Below are 26,204 nucleotides of genomic sequence, written 5' to 3'. Positions count from 1 at the left end.
TGATAAGATAAAAAGGGTAGATTATTGAATCTGCTTTTATAAGGCAACTACTAATTTTAAATATTTTACATTGGATTGGATTTTTGTATATTGTATATAAATTTTGTATATTGATACAAATTTGAGATTAATTTTGTTAGAATATATTGTACATATATTTCTAATCTTACTCAAGGTATTGTACCTACACAGTTCATTTAACAATATAATGCAATTTGCTAATCCTTGAAAGTTGTTATTAACAAATAATTAGGATAAAAAGAAATGAAAGTTAGTAGTTAGTCATTACAATCGAATTTGTAGTCATACTAGGTATGTTTTCAAGGTCAAGCAGAGATATATTTTAGATAGGTCATCTTCAAACACTTCGGAGATCTGCAGAATATGGCATTTAAGATGTTTGAATAACATAGATTTTTTTTTCATAACTATGAGACATGTCTGCTCCTGGCAGCACCCATCTACTTCAGAGAAAATGATGGGCACTGAAGAAACTTCATATGGAGTTTACTTTCCTTGTGGCAAAAGTTAGCCACTGGGCAAGAAAGTGCCCTTGAATCAACTGCTGACAGTATGCTATCCAAAATGGACAAGCAGGACGCAAAACAAGAGACTGCCGATACTTGCCAAGACAAGGTAGGAAGTATCTTTAGAAAATCCTGCTTTACAGATGAGTCTGTCAGATACTCTAGGCCTGCAGACCGAAGATGATGCCCCAATGTTGCAGAGAAACCTTGGGTGACTGCCCAGGCAGCTGGATGTTTCTGTCACACTCACAATTTTTGGAAGTTGCTTGTTTGCACTTCCTGTTTTACTAGGTAATAATTATTTCCCTCTTGGGTCTCTGAGGGAGCTGAAGATTAGATAGTTATAGTTTTCCTTATTAAGAAATTCAGGCCGGGCGGTGGTGGCGCACGCCTTTAATCCCAGCACTCGGGAGGCAGAGCCAGGCGGATCTCTGTGAGTTCGAGGCCAGCCTGGGCTACCAAGTGAGTTCCAGGAAAGGCGCAAAGCTACACAGAGAAACCCTGTCTTGAAAAACCAAAAAAAAAAAAAAAAAAAAAAAAAAATTCAGAAAAGAAACTCACTAAAGAGGTGTTAAGTGTGTAAGTTTGAAAGACATCAAAAGATACTTTTTGTAATGCAAATTAGGATGGAAGGTGAATTAGATACAATTTTTTGGATTCACAAAATAGGACAGATAGTGGAATATTCTCTAAATTTGTCAAATGCAAATGGACTAGACATTGTTGATGTATTTATTGCTTGTATATATTGTATAGAGTTATTGTACTTATTGTATATAGTTTTTCTTATATTAGTTATAACTTTTATTTTTTATTTTAGACAAAAAGGAGAAATGTGGTGATATATTGTTTCTCCCCAAATATTGTGCACCCTAATAAAGTTTATATGAGGATCAGAGCAAAAAGTCAGCCACTATAGTAAACAGAGGTCAGGCAATGGTAGCACACATCTTTAATACTATCACTTAGGATGTAGAGATCCATCTGGATCTCTATGAGTTCAAGACCACACTGGGAATAGAGCCAGGTATGGTGGCACATGCCTTAAATTCCAACACTAGTTAGCCATGAAGGTCTGGAGGTCTGCACAGACAGACAGGAAGTGATGTAGCTGGGTGGAGAGAGGAAATGAGATGGCAGAACAGAAAGGCATAGGCATGGGTATACAGAAAGTAGGTGTCTTTGGAGACAGAGGGCTGGTAAGGTGAAGCTGGCTGTGGTTTTTCCTATTTCTCTTATCTCTCAACATTCAACCCAATATCTGGCTTCAGGGTTTTTTTTTTATTATTATTATTATTAATAAGACCATTTAGCAATTCTTCTTACAGTAAAATTAGTAATAACTGCCAAATAACCCAACACTACCAGAAGCAGAACAGCAACAAAAATGGTAAGGGACAGCATGATCCAAAACCAAACCAAACCAATGATAGAAACAACCAGAAGTTCTGCAGTCAACAGAAGAAACAACAATAAACCAGAAAGGCAATTATAGAGTGTCCAAATTGAATGTGTATAGATTACATAGATCAAAATTTATAATATAAACTCTTATTTTAAAAGAGAAGGGTTAAAAATTAATGACCGTTTGGAAAGATGGCTGAAGAGGACTGAGAAAAGGAGTGTTTTGGAGTGTAAGGCATCTTGATTGTGGCAAGATGTGCTAAAATCCATCAACTTACATGCAAAAAATCAGTTCATTTCACACTATGCTAATGTAAGAAATAAAACAAAAAATAAAATAAAAAATTATCTTACAAAGTCAATGCTATAGGGCTCAGGAGACAGCTCAAAGGTGGAAGTGCTTGCAGTCGAAGTGTGAGATCTGGAGTTTGGCTCCCCAGGTCCATAAAAAGCTAGGTGCAGCAGGGCCCATCTGTAATCTAGTGTTCCTAGGACAAAACGGGAGCCAAGACAGGAGAAACCATGGAAGCTTGCAGACCAGTCTGTCTGGCATATGTAGCAGTGAACAAAAGACCCTGTTTCAAACAAGGTGGAAGGTGAGTGTATCTCACACACATACCCCAATAATCTAAGCTTCTATTTTAAGAAGTCATAGAAGAAAGAGAAATTAAATGTGCAGGAAGCAGCAGAATGTATGAAATAAATTTAATCAGAAATCAGTGAAACAGGAAAACCATCTAGAATATCAGTAAAGTTGATAATCCTCTAGCCAAAGTGGTCAGAAAAACAGATGATGCCCAAATTCTCAATACCACAGACTAGAGGGGGCCACAGACTGAGACCCAACAGACAATGCAGATGACAGAGGAGAGCTACCCACAAATTTATAATCGTAAAGTTTACAGTTTAGATGGAATGACAAGTTCCTTGAAAGATACAAACCACCAAAACTCACTTCAAAGAAAAGAGATAATCTACCATCTCTCACAGAGAAATTTGGTGGTTAAATTTGTCCTTCAGCGGGTGTGGTGGAGCACACCTGTAATCCTAACACTTGGAAGGCTAAGGAGAAGGGTTGCAAGTAGCTAGCTTAGGCTACATAATTGATATCAACACTAAAAAAAATTTCCTTACAGAAAATACCTTGTCCAGATGGCTCCACTGGTTCAAGGAACACTTACAGAAGAAATAATGCTAGCTTTTTTTTTTTTTTAATCTCCCAAGAAACAAAGGAGGATGAATTACCTCCCAGGCTACACTCTAAGGTACATCACTATAGTGCAGCTAGATAAGAGAATTGCAAGAAGTCTCTAGATCAGGGTTATTCATGGACACAGATGTAAAAATCCTTAACAGGGAGGGATGCATATCTAGCTCAGTTGTCAGAGTATTAACCTAACTCAGATGAGGCCTCAGCACTGCCTAAACCAGGAATGATGGTGCACACCTATAATCTCAGCATTTGGGAGGTGGAGGCAAGAGAATCAGAAGTTCATAGTCACTCTTAGCTACAAAGTGAACTACAAGTTAGCTGGGATGCATAAGACCTTGCCTTAAAAAAAAAAAAGTCCTTAAAAAAAAAAAAAAACGAAACAGGTCAAATCCTACAATGTCCATAAAATTTCACAACAGGTAGCATTAACCCGGGGTGTCATCTAGGAGAGCTGGAAAGAACTTTGGAGAAGGTGATTTCTGAGAGGAACCTCGACAGGTGGTGATTAGGAAAAGAGAAAACAGCAAGAAAGACTATGAGTGAGTCCAAGAAGGTACAAACTCTCTGGGAACAGGTGCTGTGTTGGCACTAACTAGGGTGGTTCCTAGGCTTCCAAAGAAGAGTCCCAGACACAGGCCTGGGGCCTAGGACCACTATGTGCTGTGACACCATCCCCAGCCAACACTGACCTGCTATGGAATGATCCTTTTGTACACTGTGAAGATTTGTCACTCAGATTGGTTTAATAAAAAGCTGACTGGCTGGTAGCTAGACAGGAAGTATAGGTGGGACAGCCAGACACAGAAAACTTTGGGAAGAAGAATGGCAGAGTCAGAGGGGTCGCCAGCCAGATGAAGAGGAAGCAAGACATGCCGGAGAGGTAAATGCCATGAGCCTCAGGGCAGCACATAGATTAATAGAAATGGGTTATTTTAAGTTGTAAGAGCTAGTTAGTAATAAGCCTGAGCCATCAGCTGAGTGTTTATAATTAGTATTCAGTCCCTGTGTCAGTTAATTGGGAACTGGAGGGCAGAAAAAAGTCCCTTCCCTCTACATTCCAAAGTCAGGCACAGCACCAAGCTGCAGCCATCTTGGGACTGACGAGGACCAAATTGGAGTCCTTGAGGGAAGGCTCATCAATACTTATTGCCAAGGTTTCTAACAGTCCTTTCCAGTCCTTCTCATCAACTTCCTGTCTCCTATGAGGTGCCACCCAGGCCTTCTCATAGACTTTTTTGGTTTTTTTGCCTCCATGGAGAAGAGGCAGTTTCCATTGCTTATCCACAGGAACATGGATGAATTCAGTGAGTACAAGCTTACCTCTACCAGAGTTCTGTTGCTGCACCTGAGTGTGAACCCTAGCCCTTAGCCCCAAGGTCTGAGAAGGGAGTCCTAGAAACCAAACCAAGGTGGAAAACCAGGTACTGTCTGTTACTCCACAGAGCAGGTCTAGGAGGGCGGAGGCTAAGGGAGAAAGTAAATGTTCCTGAATAGCGAAGGACAGAGAGGTAAAGCGGTCTCACTGTAAGGGGTGCTATGGGGGGGTGAACTACAAAACAGCAATATCCTTGACCCTAGCAGGAGCTGATAATCAGTCGCGGGCCCGAGATAATGACCACTGAATAGCAGCCCGGCCTCATTTGCTCTTTGCTCCTGCCTTGGTCTCCATCTTCAGCCCTGGCTTGAGACAGCCCTATGCAGAGATACTGGGGAAATTAACTGATCAGACATGCTAGAAAGGGAACAGACAAGCTGATGAGAAACTGTCAGGAGCAAAGGAAGCAAAGTACCGATGGCCATGGCAGCTGCAACTCTGGATGACAATGCTAACAGCAACAGGATAGCAGGGAGCGTATACTCATGGGGATGAACGCAACCTGATAAGGTGTGCTGGAACCCTGAGCTGAGGCACCTGGCATGCCACCAGCAGGAACTGACTAGAGCCTGTGGGGAGGCAGCAGCTGTCATGAGGCTGCTTGGCTCCCGGTAATGGATGGCATCCGTGTGAGAGGCAGTGGGCCAGGTGTTGGAGGGGTCACAGGGGAAGGAAGGAGACTGCATGTGTGGGAGGGAATGAGACACAACATCAGCAGGAACTGGAGCCTGTCATGCTTTTTAAAGTCTCAGGCTATAAGGCTTGGCTAGTATACATGGGGCTCTGGGTTCCATCTCTACCCCAGACCACAGGAGGAGGAGGAGGAAGAGGAGGAAGAGAGGGAGGAGGTGGCGGTGGCATCAGGCTAGGTCTTTAGCCTCATTATGAGCACAATGGTTTACTTTGAGGAGAGCTGTCAAGAATGTCTTTCTAGAAAGGAAACTCTGGAAGCTGCCTCCTGCTAGTTAACCAGTTATGGCCCAGACATGCAGCAGGCATTTCTACACAGATGACAAGCACTGTGTCAAGCCTTGATGGTGAGAGAAGGGCAGGCCCAGCAGCAGGTCACATGGACACCCACTGATGGCTCCAGGTGCAGCTGGCTGTCTTAACTGAGAGTGCACAGCTTCCTTAGAGGGCATGTGAGAAACTGATGCAGAAGCTGTCTTCAAGAGTAAGGCTGGGGACAAAGCAGAGGGGAGGCATTTGCCACTAGATGTTTTCGTGTGCCAACTGACTTAATTTCCACCTAAGGCTTGAAGAGTCACGGAGGTTCAGTTCTGCTTTAATGACTCTAGCCATAGGCTGTCTCAGCAAGCATCAGTTAGTAGACATTTACTCCCAACAAGCTTAGTGTAAAGCTCCTGTAGTATCACTTGACACCATGTGTCATTCTACGCCAACTCCAGTTCTTGTGAATATTCTTGAGGAAAGGCTCCAAACTTGGCTGTGGGGAGTCAGGTGGGCCAACAGCAGAAGCTGCTCCCAGCACTGGGCACTGAGGGAGGGACTGGTGCATGCCAGGGAATTGTCAACTCTGTTGGAACTGGAGCCTGGCCACACAGCCTGAGCAAGGGAAGCTGGAGAACCACACCTTTCTTTAGAAAGGAAACCTACGCTTCCACCCAGGTCTATTTTAGCACTGAGCCCACGGCAAGAACACCAAGTATTATAAATAGCAAAACCAAGGTTCCAATTTGACTGGTTTTCTCTGATGTCAGGAAAGTGGTCGCTGGTTAGGTTAGCTGTAAAGCAGAAAGGGGTCTGTAGAAAGCCACAGTAGGAAGCCAGCCTCATTGGGTTAGACAGCCACACTTGAATTTCCCACTACCACGCCTGAGTCACCAATGCCTGTGGCTTCAGTCTGCAGAAAAACACCTGAGAAATTGTAATGAGGCTGAAGAAGAGCATTGTAGGACTTACCTCAGAGGCCATAAAGGAAATTCCTTCCCCAAGTGCCCTCCCTCCCTCCCTCTGCATCAGTAAAGAGGAAGGATGCACACAGCGTAAGTAGAGCTGTGTCACAGATATCAAAGACGGCGAGGAGCATGCCTACCTTTGTTATGAGACATGGCGTACAGGAGGCAGAGCACAAAGAGGGCGTGGTAATCGTCATCAGGGCTGTCCAGGGCATGGTAGACCATTTCCAGGAAGGGTCTGGAAAAGAGGAGAGGTCTGTAATCCTCTGGCACAGTGCCTATTTTCCTCTCACCTGACAGCATCAGCTGTCTTTGCTTCTCACAGGCCTGGGCTCTAAGGCCACTAGTTTGTGGTGAACGTAGTATGTGCCTGGTCCAGAATCAGGTACTGGGAACACATCCATATGAATGAGAGCTGGGCTCTGACTTTGGAAAGATGTCATTTAGAGGGGAAAGTGACCAAGGAACAGACCACTTAGTCACTCACTGGGTGTCTCAGATTCTGGAGATGATAGGTACAAAGTCCCTGCTCTTCTGCACTCCTCTGCCAGCTGGCAGAGACAGCACAGGTGCACATCATCACAGGATGATATAATGGACCGACACTACCTGGCAAGGCATAGACAGCACATGAGTGAGTTTAAAGGTACAGCTATGGAGTCAGACTGACCAGGTTCAAATGCTGATCTGGCTTCTTCCTATTACAAACCCTCTGCTGAGTTCCTTAACTGTACAGAAGCATTACAGCCCAGAAGGCTGACTGGAGGGCCTCGGCATAGGGTCATGCACTGTATTTGATTATTATATGTAATATTGCAAGGATACTTCTCCATGATTTCATTTTGGCAGTGTTCTAGCTCAGTAATTTCTTAGGCCAATATTCCTTGACTAGAGGAGTTGATGGTGACATCTCTCACCAATCTCCACTGTGCTCTGTGGGTAAGATATAAAGAGTTGCCATAACCTGGGGAATACACATCCCAAGTGCTGTCCTTCCCAGGGTGGGGCCTAGCCTGGCAAGACTCTTCAGTAACAGACAACAGAATAAGCACAGGGCAGGCCTGGGGGCAGGATACTCTGACCCCATCTGAGGCTGTCCCACTGCCAGGCTGAGGTCAAGAAAGCCAAGTACTCCAGAGAGTGAACAAGGATGTATTTAACACACAGAAGTCACATGGGTATTGGCAATGGACTATTTTGAGGGTTGAAAATAGGACTGTTCAAAGGAGACCATTTGCTGCAGTCTTCCATACAATCTTGAATATCTTAGGCCTTTGAGGGGGGCAGTCTGGAGATGGAGTGGAAGACGTTGAGCATGCCGGGCAAGTGCTCTATTACTGAGTTACACTCCTAGCTCCTCATTTAAGTCCTCAAATCCTCACGTGTCAACACAAAATATTAAGCTGAAAAATGAAAATAAAGTAGTGAAAATGTATTTGTCATGTTTCAAATAAACATGGGACACACAAAAATTAAAAGGAAAAAACCTCAATGTGTACACTGACATTCAGTCTCTATTTTCTAGTGCCCAGGATGGGGCTCCTCCATTCAGACCTGTCCACAGCTTTGTGTGTAGATTTGGGTCTTGTGAGTTTTTTTTTTTTTAGCAACAACTCTGCCAAATGTGAGAGCAGCATAAATTGTAAAACCTTCTTGTAAAGCAGTTCTCACAATTTGGATCATATTTGCACTGGGAATCATGTGACTAACCAAGCACAGGAACAGAGGGAGGGCTTGCCGTGCGTGCTGCTTTTACATATTGATATGGAGTAGTGTGAAGAAGCTACTAAGCACGTGTTTACTAAGGACAATGATGTGATAAAGATGCTGGGATTTGATATGAAACAGCAAAAGGAGAAATAAAAAATGACAGGCATGAGCTGGGGAAGGGGGACAAAATGCCCAGAAAAGTGGCTCTGAAGAAGTCTGTAAGAAATAATCAAAATAGGAACATCTGGGATCACTGACTTTTACTTCTTCTTTGTACTTCTGAAGACTTTTCACATTTTTCAGGATGTGCATAATTTATATACCTTTTAAAAGTTGCTGAGGTGTGCCTGTGGTGCACACCTTTAATCCCAGCACTCAGGAAGCAGAGGCAGGGGGAGGAGCTCTGTGGATTTCAGGCCAGCCAGGGTGAGCTACTTACTAAGACTGTCTCAAAACAAAACAATGGCTTTTGTGGGGTTTTTTTTTTGTGGGGGTGGGGTGGGGTGGGGGTGGGGGTGGGGGGAGGTATCTAACTTGATCCTGAGTGCAGGCAGGACACTATACAAAGAAAATCACAGTAGCTCCAGTTCTCACAGTAGCAGAAAAGATGTCAAGATTCAACTGATGCTTTGGGGAACAAATGGCCCTCTTCCTCCTCACTTGCTCCCAGCCTCAGTGCTGGGAGATGGGATGCCGCTTCAGGCCTGTAGGCAGCCCACGCCCAACCCGAGTCAAGTTCTGCTAATTGGAAAGCCATGCAGTCAGAGTTACCAGTTAGTCATCTGAGGTTAAAAAGAACCCGATCAACTGTCCCCTAAGATGCAGGGAAAAAGGAGTCATCGAGTCCAATAATCACACAGAACGTCTTGGTTTCCTTCTCACTTTCACAAAGCTACAGTGTTACTCTTTCAGGATCATGAATCCATGCACTGGATCCTAAAACCTGCACATCACCACGGTGGCGTCACAGGAAAAGGAGCAGCAGCTAATGTTCTGTAAGCACACAGATCTCATCTGCTTAAGCATCCTCTACTGTTTGTCATTTGTGGTTGTTCCAGTTATTCACAGTCTAACTAATGCTGGGCCACGCTTCTAACCTGTCTCTTCTATGCGTAGAATGATTTCTTCATTTTCAGAGCTCAGGGGTTACATATTGTTAAGCAAAATCGTAAAAGGCTTCCTTTACAGGTTACAACCGACAACCATGTGTTAGCCAATGATTTTTAGTTAACAAAATCAAAAAACCGTTCTCTTGTACATCTGCTACAAGTTAATCCTCTCTGTTAAGACAACCAAACACCATCCAAACAAAGAAGAAAATAAGAACTAGTAATGTACATGGCTTCGCCAGCAGCAGGATACTGGCCTCCTTGATGGAGGGCCTGGCCTCCATCCTCAGCACCACCCACACACCCACTAACCAATAAGACATGGAGAAAAAAACTGAAAATAAGTATACTTCAGTGCTTTCAACTGGGTTAACAAATGGGGTGTGTGTGTGGAGGGAGTACATTCCTGGCCACACCTTGAGGCTTCAAGAAGTCAGTGTGTTGTAGGGAGACCAAAAACCCACATCAGTGTACCTGCACTAACACTAACACACTAACCTGCTGCTGAGGCCTGTGTGGTGTGGCTGCCTAACAGGACAGGAAACAACCCTAACATGAAGATGCCCTCTAGCTGCTCCCTGCAGACTGTGGGAACAATCCTGTGCTGTAGTTGATGAGCCTCAGCAAAACTGTAGGAAATAAGCAGGGTAAGGTTCAAGATCAGCTCCCCAAGCCAGCGAGTGTGAGTGTCAGGCGGGCCAGGACAGGCGGCAGCAGTAGATCACGTTATGTGCCAAAGGCCCTACAGACGTAAGCAAGCACAGCAATCAAGGACAGAGATGGGACTTCGTGCCCACTGGCTCTCAAGAGGGTCCTCCTGGGAATGGTCTCCATTCGTTAGACCCAGCCGAGTTGCCAAGTGTTCCATGGTGGTGGTGTCCCGTCCTGGCCACCTTTCCAAAGGATAAGGGTATGAGCACATGTCAAGGGTCAGTTCTTTTCTCATGCACCTCAAGAGCTCATGCCTCTGGGTGGCCAGAGGCTGAAGCAGAGGGAGCAAAGGCGAACAGGGCAGCCATTTGGTGCGCAGGGTCGCTATGACCGGTTGGTCACCTTTCCCAAGGCCGAGTGGCTGTCTGTAGCTCCCAGCAGTGCCCTGCTGCCTACCTGCTCCACTGTGCGCTCTCTGAGTCTGTAGCTCCCAGCAGTGCCCTGCTGCCTACCTGCTCCACTGTGCGCTCTCTGAGCCTGTGGCAGCGCTCTTCTCCTCGTCCGTGGTGTTCTGCTCCCTCACTGAGGCCCCAGCAGTGGCCAGCTCTGAGAGCTTGCTGCGCTCCATAATCACCATCTCAATCTCTGGAAGCAAACATGGAGACAGGTGAGCTCAGCTGGCATCAATAACCGAGACTCAGAAGCCTCCTCAAGGTCTAGACCACGCACGTGTAAAGCACCCCAGACATGCCAAGCAAGTCTCAACAGTGGGAGTGACACCAGCAACATGTGGGCAGAATCCGTCTAGGCCAGGCCCCTCTGTCCACCCCTCTGAGAAACACCAAGACACCAGCCCTGACTTGGACAAACACACAAGGAAGTCATTTGTTTTATTTCCTGATTTAAAGATACTTGACTCTGATTGTTACCACATTTCTTTTTCAAAGGGTTGGGGGGCAGCTCAGAAGCTATAACGTGTGGCTAATTAATTCACTGGAGTGCTCTGAAGCTCTTTACACTTTAGAAACAGCTCTCACAGGACAGAGGCCATGTTTCCCCTTTCCATTAACAACCTCTGGAAGGTAGAGGCAAGTTAGGAACCTCATTTTGTTTTTTCCAACTCTGGAACAGCAATTTACAGCAACCAACTTAAAGTGCCATATATGTTTTTATTTTCCCAAACATTAAGAACCACTGAGCAGAAAGACCTGGAAGTCAAGAGCGATGCTATGCTTCCTGGGGTTCCTTCCCATCAGGAGTCCTTGTCGTGTGGTGAGGACCCCTGGGCTGGAGTCCTTCCCCTGTGCTCTCCACGGGCACATACAGATCTCTCAGCTGGCTTCACTTCCTCTCTTGTCCTCATTTGTTCGCCACACAGACCCACGTGACAGTAAGTGGAAATAAGCTCATGTCCCTCCTTTGTTCCAAACTCCCAACGCCTTCTCCTCACACTCAGGATGAAATCCAAACGGTGCAGACCACGGCCTGACGCCTCCTACGCCTGGCCCTATCCGCCTCTGATCTCACCCCCTGGCCTTCTCTGCCTTGCTGGCTCCCACCCTGGCCGTGTTGGCTTATTGATGGCTGGCCCTCAAATGGCTCACTTTCTCAGACATGGCTGTTACTCAGTTCCATCTGCCAAAAAGTGCTCAGCTTGAATGTCCCCCCCTGGAGATGCCATGGTCACTCTCCTCACCTGTTCTTTTTTCCTTAGCTCTTTTGAAGTGCGTACCGGCTAAACTGTGTACGTGGTTAGATCTCACTCCCTTCCCCAGCGTCCTTTTTGTTCTGGGATCTTATTAGCTCCAGCCACTGTGCTTAGGCTCTGCTGGGCCATAAGAGTTTTTCATTCTTTCCTCACTTTTGATGAACTTGGCAGTGTGTGGGGTCATGGTCAGAAATTTTTTTGAATCCCAGGATGGGAGTTTAACTGATTTTTTTTCCCCCAACCATTAGGCTGGGACTATGGGTTTTGAAGAGGAAGACCACAAATGGGAAGCATCCTTTTTGTGACATCTGAGCCTGCACACACACACACACACACACACACACACACACACACATACACACACACACACACACACCGGCAACATGATCTTAAGACATAGTTCAGTCCTGTATTGGCCATGCTAGTATCAGGCTTCTTTGTGGTCAAATTATTCTCCTCCTTCTATACTGTTCTGTGGAAGAAGTCCCCCATAAAGTACTGTTGTTGCTGTTACTGTTAGCAGTGCAGGGGCTCATGTCCGAGGTCCTGGGCACACTAGCAAAGACCTTAGACAAGTGGTTCTCAACCTGTGGGTCGCAACCCTTTGTGAGGTAAATGGTTTTTTCACAGGGGTCACCTAAGGCCATAGGAAAACACAGATTTACATTATGATTCATAATTATAGCAAAATCATAGTTATAAAGTAGCAGTGAAAATAACTGTATGGTTAGGGGGTCACCACAACATGAGGAACTCTATTAAAGGGTAGCAGTATTAGGAAGGTTGAGAACCACTGCCTTAGATACTGAGCCACACCCCTCAACCTTATTTGCATAAATGATTTGGAATTCTTCACAGCAAATATGTCTTCCCTGCCCCTCACCTTTTTTCTGTTTCAGTCTACAGCCTCTCCAACCATCTGCACTGATATTCCCTATTGTTTTACTTGCTTACTCTTGGCCATCCTCCACTAGGCCATGAGCTTCGTAAGCATAGCTAGCTCCCCAGCACAGACTGTACCTCTTGAATATGTGAACAGATCACTGCCTAGGTCCAGCACAACAGGGGAAGTTTGGTGCAGGCAGGACTAGCTACAGGTTGTAGCAGTTGTGGCATGGGTTGGGGTGGTCCAGAGCCTGACAGTCTATAGCTGATGTTCATAAAGTTCTCTTATGGGGAGATGTCTGACCACACCTCCCCCACATACACACTTTCTGGGCTCTCTTAGCATGATCAACTTGTAGCCAGCCCCTGGGATGGAGGCAATCCCACACATGTTCCCTTGGGACCAGGGCCTCTGGAGGCTCACTCTGGGGGAGCCTCCTACTCTCCCCACATAATCTGAAGCCAGATGCTAGATGAGAGTCTCCCACAAGGTGGTCCCCATCCCACAGGTAGAGACCAATGAAGTAACTTTCGGGGGTATGTGGGCAAGCACTCTCTCTGGTTGTTTTGTATGTGTCTCACAGGCACTGGGAGATAAACCCAGCCACATGAAAAGCTTATTCTTTTGTGCAGTGAGGCTAAGGTTAAGAAACAAACAAGTGACTCAGGTCACAGAAAGCTGCTCAACGGACAACAGAACAGACAGTACTCAGTCATGGCTGAACAGGAGACGGCACCAACCCTGTATTAGGTGCCATTTTTTCCTTTCCTTGTTGCTCTACCAGTTCCCTGCAATACCCAGCTTCTTCCTAGTCATCATCTTAGGTTTCCCCAGAGTGAGGTGCAAGATGATTTGCTAGGTAGATCTTTTTCTTACCCTTAAGTATCTATTTTGTTTGCTTTATACTGTATATAACTTAACATAGTAATGTGAATATGTATGATTTATAATAAATGTGTTTGTTCTCGGGAGGTGCGGGCTTCTATTTTGTTTGTATCTGTTTGTGTTTACTGATAAAGAATGCCACCACAACATTTAAAGTCGGCCATGCTTCCCTTGGCTCTGGTCTATAACCTCTGCCTGGTGATCCCAGGCCCAACTTGCATATGTTATGAGCTCACTTCCCCTGGCAGAGCTCCACCCTGCTTGGCTGACATGGTGGGAACATTGCTCCCAGGACTCCCCAAGGTCACAGAGCCAAGTTCCAGTGCAGAGTATGAAGGACAAGCCAGCATATCACATTAGTCCCCTTTCCAGACTTTTCATGTCACTGGACACCATCAGGATTCTAGAGCAAAAGAAGAGTTCAAGACAGACTAGTTCACTGCTTGTCAGACAATTTTCCAAGTGACTCAATAACTTTTTGCTTTTTGGAATGCTGGGGATAGAACCCAGGGTCTTGTGAATGTTAGGCAAGTACTCTGGCACTGAGCCACATCTTTAGCCATCAAGATGAATCCGAAGGGACTTTCCCAGGGCATGCCAACATAGTGGATAGGTGAGCACCGGACTGCTCCAGGTAAAAGTGGGTAAATACCAACTGTCTACTCATGTGGTCACTCAGGTACTGTAGAGGCCCCTTCCTGGAATTCTAGCACTTCAAAAACAAAACAAAACTCCTGAAATCTGCTTGCTTGTTCCAAATCTGGCCACCAAATCTGAGAAAAGAGCAACCCAGAAGCATAAGAGTTCTCTGTACAGCTAGAACATGCGTAGAAGCCAGCACAGGTCCCAGCTCCCCGCAGAGAAATGTGGCAGCAGAAGCACCTTAAATCCTGGCTGTGCCAGCTGTCACCAGCCATTCATGCCACCCTCTTGAGTTCTCCCTGATTTGGGACCACCATGGAACAGACGTTCTGACCAGGTTAATAACCCCAGATGACTGTAAAGCAGCTCTTCCTCTTCTTGCAATCAATTTTATCCAGAAAACTTTTACAGGGAGTGCTCTCACCTGAGCTCCACCAGTTCCCTGTCCCCTATGAAATGGGAACAGAAGTGGCTTTTGGGGGGAGGGTCTCCTCAGTTTGTCACAGCTCTGAAATGGACTTCCCAGCCATCTTTAAGAGGATACTAAAGAGGCTGTGATCTTTCCTGTGAAGCCCTCTGATGCCATACCAGAATGCCTCCAGTGGTCCTGAGCTGCTTCCAGTCCCACCCCGCTCTGTCCATGCTGATGCTGGACTTATTCTAGGGCAGCCAAATTCCACCAATAGGCCATGCAATATGCTCATGTGACTCAGGAGCTACCAATGGCCACAGATTATGCTAACGGTAACAAAGAGCTCCATTGAACCTCAGTTATACTTTGAGACATCCCCAGGCCCACCAGCCAGGCTTCTGTTTAAATGAGATTGGCTTATGTTGAAGTAATAGCTTTTTTTAAAAAAAATTAAATTGTGTGTGTGTGTGTGTGTGTGTGTGCGCGCGCATGGTGGGGGTAAGTGTGTGTCTATGAGCATGAGTAGAACCAGGAAGAAGATGTTGGGTATCATGCTTTGTCACTTTCCACCTCATTTCTTTAGGAAATAGTCTCATGCCCTATTGATCCCCCTGCCTTGCCCTGCACAGCAATGGAGTTACAGTCATTCGCAAAAGTACACGTGGCCTTCTGCTTGACTACTGGGTATGTGAATTCATGTCCTCAGGCTTGCTCAACAAGCACCTGTACCTACTGAACCATCTTCCCAGCCCTAATGAGCTCATTTTAAAGATGTGCCATCATTTAACTTGATAAGGTCCTTGGAGCCTGGAAGATTTTATTAGGTACTGAGACTATACAGGACTTCGCGGGGGGTGGGATGGTGGTGGTGGTGGTGATAACTGTGTCCCTATAGTTTCAGGCACTGGAATCCTTGGTCTCTAGTCTGTGGCATGTTTGGACAGGGTTAGGCAGTGTTGCTTTACTAGAGGAAGCAGGTCACTGGGATGAAACTCACTTTGTAGACCAAGCTGGCTTTGAACTTATAAGAGATCTGCCTTCCTCTGCCTCCCAGTTTAAAAAACCGGCTGCCATTTCTAGTTCATTCTCTCCACTTGCTGCTTGGGGCTCAAGATGTGGGCTCTCAGCTGTTCTGCTGCCATGCCTGCTGGCTATGACAATTCCTCAACCACTGGACGGTGACGGATTTTCATTCATAAGAGAGGAAGGTATCAGAAATGGGTCTATCACACTGCCCTGCCCCTTGAGCAAAAAGAAAGGCAAAGAAACACAAATTTGACTTTTTTTTTTTTTTGTTTTGTTTTGTTTTGTTTTGTTTTGTTTTTTCGAGACAGGGTTTCTCTGTGTAGCTTTGCGCCTTTCCTGGAACTCACTTGGTAGCCCAGGCTGGCCTCGAACTCACAGAGATCCGCCTGGCTCTGCCTCCCGAGTGCTGGGATTAAAGGCGTGCGCCACCACCGCCCGGCGACTTTTTTTTTTTTTTAAAGAGTATCTCACTATGTAGCCCAGACTGGCCTCAAACCTGAAATCATCCCGCTTCAGTCTCTCCAGTGTTGGGACTGCAGGTGTGTGCCACCACACCTAGCTAAATCTGCTTATTTTTACAACACACACACACACACACACACACACACACACACACACACGGAGGGAAGAAGGGAGGGAGGGAGGGTAGAGAAGATAATTTAGCAAAGTGGATGAGAGATAAGGTGGTAAGGTGGAATGGAAGGCATATGGAAGTGAAGGACTCTTCTTTCTGTAGTTTTCAGTGTTAAAACACTATGTATTTTAAAAAGGAAATTATGTGTGGGGGGGATTGGGTTGGATGTGATCAAGATACATTATACAAATGCATTAAATTGAAAAACAAAAATATATATGAAATTGTATCAACAAGAACACTAAATAGAACAAACAGGGAAATGTCAAATTTGTTTAAAGTGAATGCCATACCTACCCTGAAGGTAGAAAGGGGGTGGGTCAATCCGAGTAGCATATGGACAAAGAGTTGCCTATACACACAAGTTTGGGAGACACGTGAAATAATTGGGTGGGGTGGCAGATGGAGAAGTATTGCAAACAAATGCTCCCCTGATTATTTACAGAATGACAAATAATTGAGTGATGTAATTCTGAAGCTGTTTTGGCTTATTACAGGCCTCAGAAAATAACTGTGTTGTAGAGAAGACCAAGGATTTAACTGTGGACAAAAATATAATGGGGAAGCCAAGAAATGAGGAAATAGGCCGAAACTGAGAATCAGTACACTCTTTACACTCTCTAAAACATGTACATGAATATTTGTATGTGTGTATTTGTGTGCGAGTTAAAATAATGATGCATTTCCGGGCAGTGGTGGTACACACTTTTTTTTTTTTTTTAAAGATTTATTTATTTATTATGTATACAGCATGTATGACTGCAGGCCAGAAGAGGGCACCAGATCTCATTACACATGGTTGTGAGCCACCATGTGGTTGCTGGGAATAGAACTCAGGACCTCTGGAAGAGCAGTCAGTGTTCTTAACCTCTGAGCCATCTCTCCAGCCCGGTACACACTTTTAAACCCAGCACTTCGAAGGCAGAGGAAGGCAGATTTCTGTGAGTTCAAAGCCAGCTTGGTCTATAAAGTGAGTTTCAGGACAGCCTAGGCTGTTACAGAGAAACCCTGTCTCAAAAACCGAAATAGATAGATAGATAGATAGATAGATAGATAGATAGATAGATGATAGACAGACAGACAGACAGACAGATAAATGATGATGCATATATATCCTGGCTCTGACCACTGAAAGGACCAAAAAACAAATTCATCGCAGGAGCAATGAGGCCACTCAGTGTCCAGATCTCAGTCCTGCAAACCATCGGCCACAGAGAAGCAGCACTTTTCAAAGACTGGCCAGCCCCAGGCATGGCAGAGATGAGATGAGCATCGAATAAGTATCTTCTTGTATCAGAAACTGACCCCAAAATGACAGGGGCTTAACACCACAGCCAGCTTGAAAGGATTTGCAAGGGCCAACTTTGAGACAATTTGAACACCAGAGTAATTAAATATACTAGTGGAATATAAACTATTAAAAAAACAAACAAACGTGAGTCCATGCTGATAAGAAATAAGCCACTGGCTGGGAAGAAGGGACCCTGTTACAGTGGAATGACAAGGACTAACTGTTAAACATGGACACCAGGTTGCTGCCACAAAGCCATTGTTTTGTAACAATCATGGTAAACACTGGATCAGGTAAGAATCAGCAATAAATGCCCAATCTAGGGGAATTCTGAAGAAGTTCATGACCTACAAGTGTCTTCCTAGGGGCTGTGTGGAACTTAAAAAGAGTAATTCTACAGTGGAGAAGTAGGCCAGCTTTTAGGTGACTAAAACAAATACTGCTTGGGAAAGTTAGAGGGACAACCAATAAGCTATAGTATCACCTAATCCACATTTTAGCCAAGAAGGCAGACCCTCAACCAGACAGAGAGCCAATGAGGACCATTTCACTAGAACCAGTGAATGGTTCTACCATTCAACCCAGGTAGACTGACGCAGGCAGACTGAGTTTGCAGCCACTGTGTTACACTGGCAAAATTCTGTCTCAAAAACATGAAGTACGTACTTAGCATGTGCAATAAAGGACATTTTTAGGCCAACAGAGATAACAGGAGCACAGATGGGAAAGAGCTATGAACTGATGGTAATGGGGTTAAGAACCCCTTGTTCTTAGCAAACACACACTAAGGCTTTGGGAGGAAAAGGCTATTAGATGACTTCAACAAGTGTGTGTGTGTGCATGCGTGTGTGTTGGGCAAGGGGTTGGGAGGATAGAGAGAGACAGAGACAGACAGACAGAGACAAAGACAGAGGGAGAACACAAAAATTCAAAAGGTAGAAAAGAGCAAATAGGAAACTGGGTAAAGGGTAAAAGAGTATTCTTTATACTATTTTTGTTTCATGACTTTTCTTAAATTTGAAATTATTTTTAAGTAAAACATTTGAAAAATTACCACTATATACTCAAAACCAGTATAAATACAAAATCTCTGCAAACATACACATAATGAATGAAGAGATCTAGTAATGTGCATTTTAAAAGGTAACTCCGTCAGTAAGCATCTAAGAGGTCCTGAAACCTGGCATACAGTCAGCTCTGCACAGCCACTGCTACCATCTGAGTCCACCTGACACTGAGGGCCCTGGGAGAGATCACAAAGAGGAGATCTTAAGTTGGGACCTGGACTGCTGGTCTCTCAGGCCCCCTGAAGAAACAGTGCTGGCATGGCTGTAAGCAAGAGTGTATGTCTATCCTGCTGTCTCTCTGGGACACTAGGACACATGCTGGGGCACTTCAAGTGCAGTAAAGCTGTAAAGTGAACTACGAGGAAAGGAAAGCTCCCAGGAGGGTTCAAGAGTGCATCAGGACAGTAAACAAGATTTACGTGGTGGACAGCTAAGACAAGTGTTGTCGCTGACAAGGGAAGAGTGGCAGAGTCCATCCGCGTGAACTGCTTCCAGAAATCCCTGATGCTAAGAGAAGGCGACTGTCAAAGAAGACAACAGAAGAAATCTGAGCCAAAGGAAGAGGCAGTGACCGAGGGGATGGTGAGAATGGGAGGAGCCTGCTTCTGCCAGCCTGCTGGCCACAGCATTCTTGCAAGCCCAGACAGAAGCCTGCTCACAAGGTCCTTTCATACCAGATGCCCAGGGCGAGGACAGGCACATGTTTCACTGGTACTGAAGAACTCTGCAATGAACTTTATGTTACTGTGAGCATCATTAAACAAGGACATTTAGAGTCCACAGCTCTTCTGGGGGCAAGGAGGCACACATCAGGGTGGGCACTTGCCCATGCATGCAGGGCCCTGGGCCCACTCCAGAATCACCAGAAAAAAACAAACAGGGTTGTTTTTTTGTTTTTTGGGGTTTTTTTTGTCATCATTGTTGTTTGTTTTTGCTACAAAATAATTCATGGAAATTTAAAAAATTAAAGTATCAAGTTTCTGATGTGCTTTAGCACAGTCTTTAATCCAACCATGCAAAATTCAAACGGTTCCCAAATCCAAACCTTTGAGAGCTGATACAATGCATCATGTGGGAAATTCCATACTATGAAAAGTGGTTTCATGTGAACATTATTTACAGCATGGTAAAATATTATCTTTAGGGATAGTGAGATGGCTCAGCAGTAAAGGTGCCTGCCACATAAGCCTGGCAGTTCAATCCCAAAAACCCATAAAGAGGTGGAAGGACAAACCCACTCCACAGCTGTCCTCCAACCTCTACATACATACTGTGTGGTACATGTACCTGCATACACCACCCACACCCACCCTCTACTCAAATAAATACAGAAAACTGAAAATTCTTCAGGCTCTGTGTAAAAGGAATATATGAAAAACAAGTGAATTTCACATTTATATTTGGGTCCCATCCCCAAGAGAGCAACTCATTATTTTCAGTATTTGGAATATTTATTTCAAAATACGAAAAGCTGCTCGTCCAAAGCATTTTGGAAAAAAAAAAAATCCTCAACTTGTTCTTTAAAAAGAAAATGGCACAGAATTGGCTCATAAGTTTAAAGGTCATACTACTTGTATAGAGGATCTGAGATTAGTTTCCAGCACTGACATGGAGGGACTCACAAACGCCTATAACTCCAGCTCCAGGGGATCAGACACCCTCTACTCACTTCCATGGACACCTGTACTCCTTAGTACAACCCCTCACAGAGACACACAGGCATACACATAAAAAATAAAAATAAAATTTAAAAACAAAGATGTATCAGTAACAATCTTGAGAGAGTTAATTTTAGAACAGGAAAATTTAGCACTATTATAGTAATGCTATTGTCCTCCTATAAAAAAAAACTATTTAAATTATTTATTTTAGAAGCTCATTCTAAAAGCTTTCTTCATGTCTGATTGTTTTACACAATGATTTCTGAAATAAATTTAACCTTTACATAAAAACTCTTACATGGACTGGGAAGCGGAGTGACTTACTCCTGCTACTCAAGAGAACTTCTTCAGGAACAGATGTGCGCATCTTTCTTTTAGCTTTGCTCCAGTCAGGGAAGCAGTAACTATGTAGCATGAGTCTATGGTAGCTCTGACAAACCCAGCAGAGACAAGCCCAGTGGTTACTTTTCTGCCCTGTCTATAGCACCAAACTCTATCCCCAGCAGCACCCAGCCCACAGCTGAGTGTGTCCCCAGCAGCACCCGGCCCACAGCTGAGTGTGTCCCCAGCAGCACCCGGCACACAGCTGAGTGTGTCCCCAGCAGCACCCGGCACACAGCTGAGTGTGTCCCCAGCAGCACCCGGCACACAGCTGAGTGTGTCCCCAGCAGCACCCGGCACACAGCTGAGTGTGTCCCCAGCAGCACCTGGCACACAGCTGAGTGTGTGTGTCCCCAGCAGCACCCGGCACACAGCTGAGTGTGTTCCCAGCAGCACCCAGCACACAGTTGAGTACACAGTCAGTATCCTGACTAAACAGGGCTGAGCAGGGTTGGACAGTCTCCTTCCCACTTTCTAATGTGGTTCTGTCAGATAGCTCGGCTGAATCCATAGTCATTGTTTATTTTATATTTATCTTTTCATTTCAGGCATTTATTTGATGATGAAATCCTCCCATACTTTGAAAAGGTAGTTCAAATTTTTCTAGTTTGTATATGTCTAGACTGTTTGAATGGTAAGAGCACCAGTGTACTATTTACGTTTGTTTTTTTCAGACAGGGTTTCTCTGTGTATCCCTGGCTGTCCTGGAAACTGCTCTGTAGACTAGGCTGGCCTCAAACTCACAGAGATCTGCCTGTCTCTGTCTCCTGAGTGCTGGGGTTAAAGGTGTGAGCTACCATCGAGCTGTCCTTTTTTTTTTTTTTTGTATGCTGGGCTGACTGGCCAGTGAGCCAGCCTGTCTCTGCCTCCCTCATGCTGGAGTTACAAGAGTGCCATTTTCAAAAATAAATAAAATAAAATAAAATGCAGGGGTTCTGGAGGTTAAGCTCTCAGCAAGCCTGTCACCAATTGGGCTATGTCCTCAACCCCTGTAGGATTCCAATATGGGTCCTTATAGGAGAGTAGTCAAGCCCATGAAGACAGGCAACAGAAGAGTGGTTGCCATGGGTGGGAGGTAGGGAGAATAGGAGTTGTTTAATGGGGTAGAGTCTCAGTTTTGCAGAATGTAAAGAGTTCTGGAGATGACAGTGATGGATATACAAGATGGGCCCCCGTAGCACTGCTGACTTGTGCATTTCAAAGAGGTGGAGATAGTAAGTTTCAATTTCCACTATTTTACCACAATAAAAAGGAAACAGAAGAAGAGGAGGAAGAGAAGAAAGTGGAGGAGGAAGTAGAAAGAGAAAAGATAGACAGAAAGGAACCACAAACAGGCAAGGACATCTTTATCTCCCAGGTACCATGCAAGTGACGGCAGTACTGGGAGAGCTGTGAAGGTCAGGACACAAAGACACTGATTTCTTGATATGACAACTCTGGCCACATCCTGGAGCTCCCCCAGCCTCTGACACGCGGATTTTTCAAGCAATAGCAGTATTTCCCTGACTTGCCTAGGATGATGCACACCCCAATCTGATTAATATTTGGTAGAGGAAGTGCTTTTCGGGGAAACGGCAGGCAGCATATCACAGTAGTCTTTGGCTTCACAATCCAAGGATTTCTGCAATCTGGATTCTCTATTCCAGAAACCACGGAAAGACAGACAATGGAGGGGGAGGGAGGAAGGCCTTCACAAGAAGGTCAAGGGAAGGGGAAAGACATGCTCTTGGTTACCTAGGTAACCAGAGAGGGCTGTGATTGGCTGGCTCTGGAGCAGTGTCTCAAGGTGAACTTGGCCAGGGCAATGGCAGGAGCAGGCAGGAGAGTGTACCTCTCCTTTGCTTGTCGCTTGTTCGTACCGCAGGGCAGAGTGGTCTTCTGGGTTTTTCAGAGGGTTTGCCCTAACAACTCTCAACTCTTCTGTTAAGTCTGCATGAAAAGTACAAGCAGACTCTCTCCACTACAGAACCTGGGCCCACCAAGTCTCTTTCTCTCCCATTAGCCCCCATATTCACACTCCCATCCATCGGTGTTCATTCATCTTACTCATTAGTGACAGAAATGAGCCCTGCTGGGCTGGGGAGACGGCTCAGTGGATAAAGCACTTGTCATGCAAGTGTGAGGACCCGAGTTCAAATCCCTCAGTTTTGCAGGATGCAAAGAATACTGGAGATAATGATGATACACAAGACAGGCACTCTTAATACTGCTGACTTGCACACTTCAAAGTGCATGTAAAGCCAGACTCAGTAGCTTGTGTCTATAATGCCTATGCTCCCATCATGCAATAAGAGGCAGAGACAGGAGACTCTCTAGCCAGCCAGCTTGTCTGGTGTACACAGTGGCAAAACACAAAAGCCTGTCTCACAAGGTGGAAGGTGAGGAGAGACACCCAAGTTGTCCTCTGACCTCAACATGTGTGCTGTGGTCTGCATGCAGAGACATATACATGAACATACACAAGGAACAGAGGAAGGAAGGAAAGAAGAAAGGCCTGGAGAAACTGGAGGGTGTAGGCCCAGAGTGTACCCGTCTGTCCTCTGCGTTTCTGCCCTCCATCTTAAGCTGGGTTGCTACTGTGTCACCAGCAGACTGCTGCAGCATGGGGATTCTCACTGTAACAGCCTCAGGCTGAGTATCAGGAAGGCCCTCCACAGGGGAACATGTGTAGTAAAGTGTCAACTTACCCAAAATCACCATGCTGCTCAAGGGCAGGACTGGGACTCAGACTTGAACATCTCAAAGACAAGTCAAGAATGAGGGTAGGTTCCATTTCACTTCAGAAGAGATCTCGAAAAAGGGCAAAGCTGAGGATCAAAGCCCCAGGGACCCCCAACCCCAACTGACTAGGCAGGTGCCATCAGTGCTGCCTTCTGCCCTCACTGCAGGCCCTTGTGAGATTCGGGGAAGAGAGCTGGAAAGGTCGGGCTAGCCAGCCAACCTTTTTCGTTCCATGGGCAAACAGCAGCACAGCCTGCTGTTCCCAGGAGGAGGTAGAGGGAGACCATCTCTCTGGCAGCTCTCATTATTAAGATACTGCTCTAAGCAAGTCCAAAAGCAGATGGCTGTCCCTTCCAGCTGAAGGGCCAGCTAAAAAACAAGCATGTGCTGGGGCTATCTGACTTCTTGGGCAGAGCTTCTCCAGCTAAGTAAGGGATGATGCCATCCTTTGTCTTTCTTTAACAGTCCATTTCTGCAGAAATTGAAAGGAGGTGCTGGTGATCTCATGGCCTTGGAACAAGTCACTCAGGACTCAAGAACCAACGGATGGCAAATTTCTTTGTATACTGGGGATGGAGGAGGATGGGTAGAGATACACATTCATTTCACACACCTTCATTGTCTGGGTTTAAGTGCAGAGGAAGTGTGAATTCTGGGTGCTACGTGTTATAAAAAACCCATTGATGCCACATTCAAATTAAGCTGTGGCAAACTGTGACTCGTGAGATACCCCCTTTTACTCTTCTGCTTTACCCTACCTTCTATATAGAGAATTCAACAGGGGCACCAGACACGGGGGTGGTGGTGAGTGCCAACACCTGTGTCTGCCACAACGCTACTGTTAATCACCTCCTAGATGCAGGCCCAATGAAAGGAGGAGAAACACAAGGAAGAAGCAAGTGCCCCAGCACCTCAGCACAGAAGGGGGAAGAAGAGAAGCTGGGACACAGCGCCCAACACTCTCATCCCTACTGCTGATACACACACTCGGAACTTAGGAAAGAGCCACTGTAGACACAGGATCCAGGCCTGGCGAGGGGTCCCTGCATAAGCTATATGAATGAACATCTGGTTTGCAATAAGAATGAAGGAAACTGACACCTTTCCAAGTGACAGGATTTTAACAGCTGTAGTTTTTGTCTAAACATAGATGCAGAATAAGGATAAACATTCCTTAGCAGCACCTTCAAATCTGAGACTAAAAAATCAGATACATCCTTTAGAAAGCTTCAGAATGTCAGTACACTGGCCAGGCCTGTGGACACTTTATAATTTTGGGTGAACTGAGTGGGAAATGACAGCCCATCATGTTTTAGAATGATTTAGTGTGTTTGAGAAACTACAAGGGCAGCAAAATGGCCAGGGGGTCACTGGAAGCCACGCTTGGCTGAGCTATGAAGTCTGCGTCAGCTACTTCAGCTGGCCTCTGGGGAAACCCTGGGGCCCTGTTTGGCACAATCTGGCTGGGTAGCCTGGGAAACCCTAGTGGCTGATAACAGTGTCTTCCCCTGTGCAGAGGCAGGACTCAGCGCCAGACCCACACTCTAAGCCCAGTAGCCTAAAGGATGTAGCAGCTTCAATCAAGACTGGGTCATCTGGCTGACAATTATATTAGGGTCTGGGGCCAAACCTGACCTATCCATACCACTGCTGGTCACAGCCATGGCTGACTGAAGAACATCCCTTAAAAGGCCTGGAACAAAAGCAGGAGTATCTTTCCAAGATGAAATTGACAAGAACACAGTGTGCAAAACAAGATACAGACATCCATGTACCCATCCTGCCCTATGCCACTGCACCTTGGCTAGACCTGGGGTGTGAGCTGATAACTTTCTTCCCAGCTAGTGAAATCCCTAACATAACCTAATATAAGCAAGTGCCAGTGAGTATGACTTACCTTGTGTTTGTCCCTCAACCTTCCCACCAAAGTAATACTTACAGCAAAGGGTTCCAGGAACCAAACATGCCAAGTAAACCAAAAAGCACATTGTACATAAATAAAAGCAGCCAGAGCCCTTGGCCTTAGGAAGTTTGGGCCACCAGGGGACATTTTGGTAAGACTCACTGACATATGATTATGGCATTCACTGACAGTTGCCATGATATTCATTATGGGAGTCAACAGGCTGGGATGACAGGGTACACATTATCTGTAGACTAGCACACAGTTCTCAAAAGCAAACAAGCCTCTAGTCCAGCAGTTCTCAACCTGTGGGTCACGATCTTCTGGGAGTTTGAATGACCTTTTCACAGGGGTTGCATATCAGAAAACCACGCATATCAGATGTTTACACTACATTCATAACAGTAGCAAAATTACAGTTATAAAGAGGCAATGAAAGTAATTTTATGGTTGGGGGTCACCACAACATGAGGCACTGTATTAAAGGATTGCAGCATTAGGAAGGTTGACAACCACTGCCCTAGTCAGTGGTTGGTGCAAAGCTCTGCATGACTGTGTCAGCCACTTAGGATAGGACTGGGAGGCTTAGAGTCACCACTGCCAGCCCCAGGGTCCATAAGGCTGGTCAGCACAATGTTCCCCCAATCTCATAGCTCTCAATTGGGATGCTCCATAGAGGTTGCTTTTGTCCCAGGAGGTGTGGGATCTTCCCTCCAGCCAGTAGAACTCTGACTCCACCACCACCAAGCAGTCCCATTAACACCAACACCCAAGGGCTCTGGCTGGAGGCTCCATCTAAGTGGCCGTGAGCCTAGTCTAGATAAAAACAACAGGCTTTTTCAAGTATTTTGAATCCCAGACCAAATGTTCTCCAGCTCCAGAGGGTTTTAGCAGCTACACAAGAGAGGAGAAGAGAGGAAGGCGGATCAATCCTGCCAGGGCAAGAGTAGAAGGCAGGTTTCTGCTCACCGAGGGTATATACACCATACAGTTATACCTCACTCTGAACAGATGGGACTTGTAAAATCCGGTTGGAGAATATGGAGGCTGTATTTAATCATGTGACTCCAAAGATCCAT

The 26,204-nt window shown here is 45.5% G+C and overlaps 1 protein-coding gene across 3 annotated transcripts in view; it reads right to left on the bottom strand.

Annotated features, from left to right (window-relative positions):
• The window catches only part of Clec16a (C-type lectin domain containing 16A), a 219,967-nt gene that overhangs the window by 132,762 nt on the left and 61,001 nt on the right, over positions 1-26,204 (bottom strand). For all 3 annotated transcript variants that reach the window (XM_052759465.1, XM_052759466.1, XM_052759467.1), the window contains exons 11-12: positions 10,421-10,553; positions 6,576-6,676 (exon numbers count right to left, since the gene is read on the bottom strand). In XM_052759465.1, the coding sequence (XP_052615425.1) occupies positions 6,576-6,676; positions 10,421-10,553 (234 nt within the window). The remainder of the gene's footprint in view (positions 1-6,575; positions 6,677-10,420; positions 10,554-26,204) is intronic.

This window comes from Peromyscus californicus, unplaced genomic scaffold, assembly GCF_007827085.1.
Source record: "Peromyscus californicus insignis strain IS unplaced genomic scaffold, ASM782708v3 Scaffold_3__1_contigs__length_106647218, whole genome shotgun sequence".
Classification (NCBI taxonomy): Eukaryota; Metazoa; Chordata; class Mammalia; order Rodentia; family Cricetidae; genus Peromyscus; species Peromyscus californicus.
Note: the sequence above shows the minus strand (reverse complement) of the source record. Positions and strands in the feature narration are given on the sequence as shown.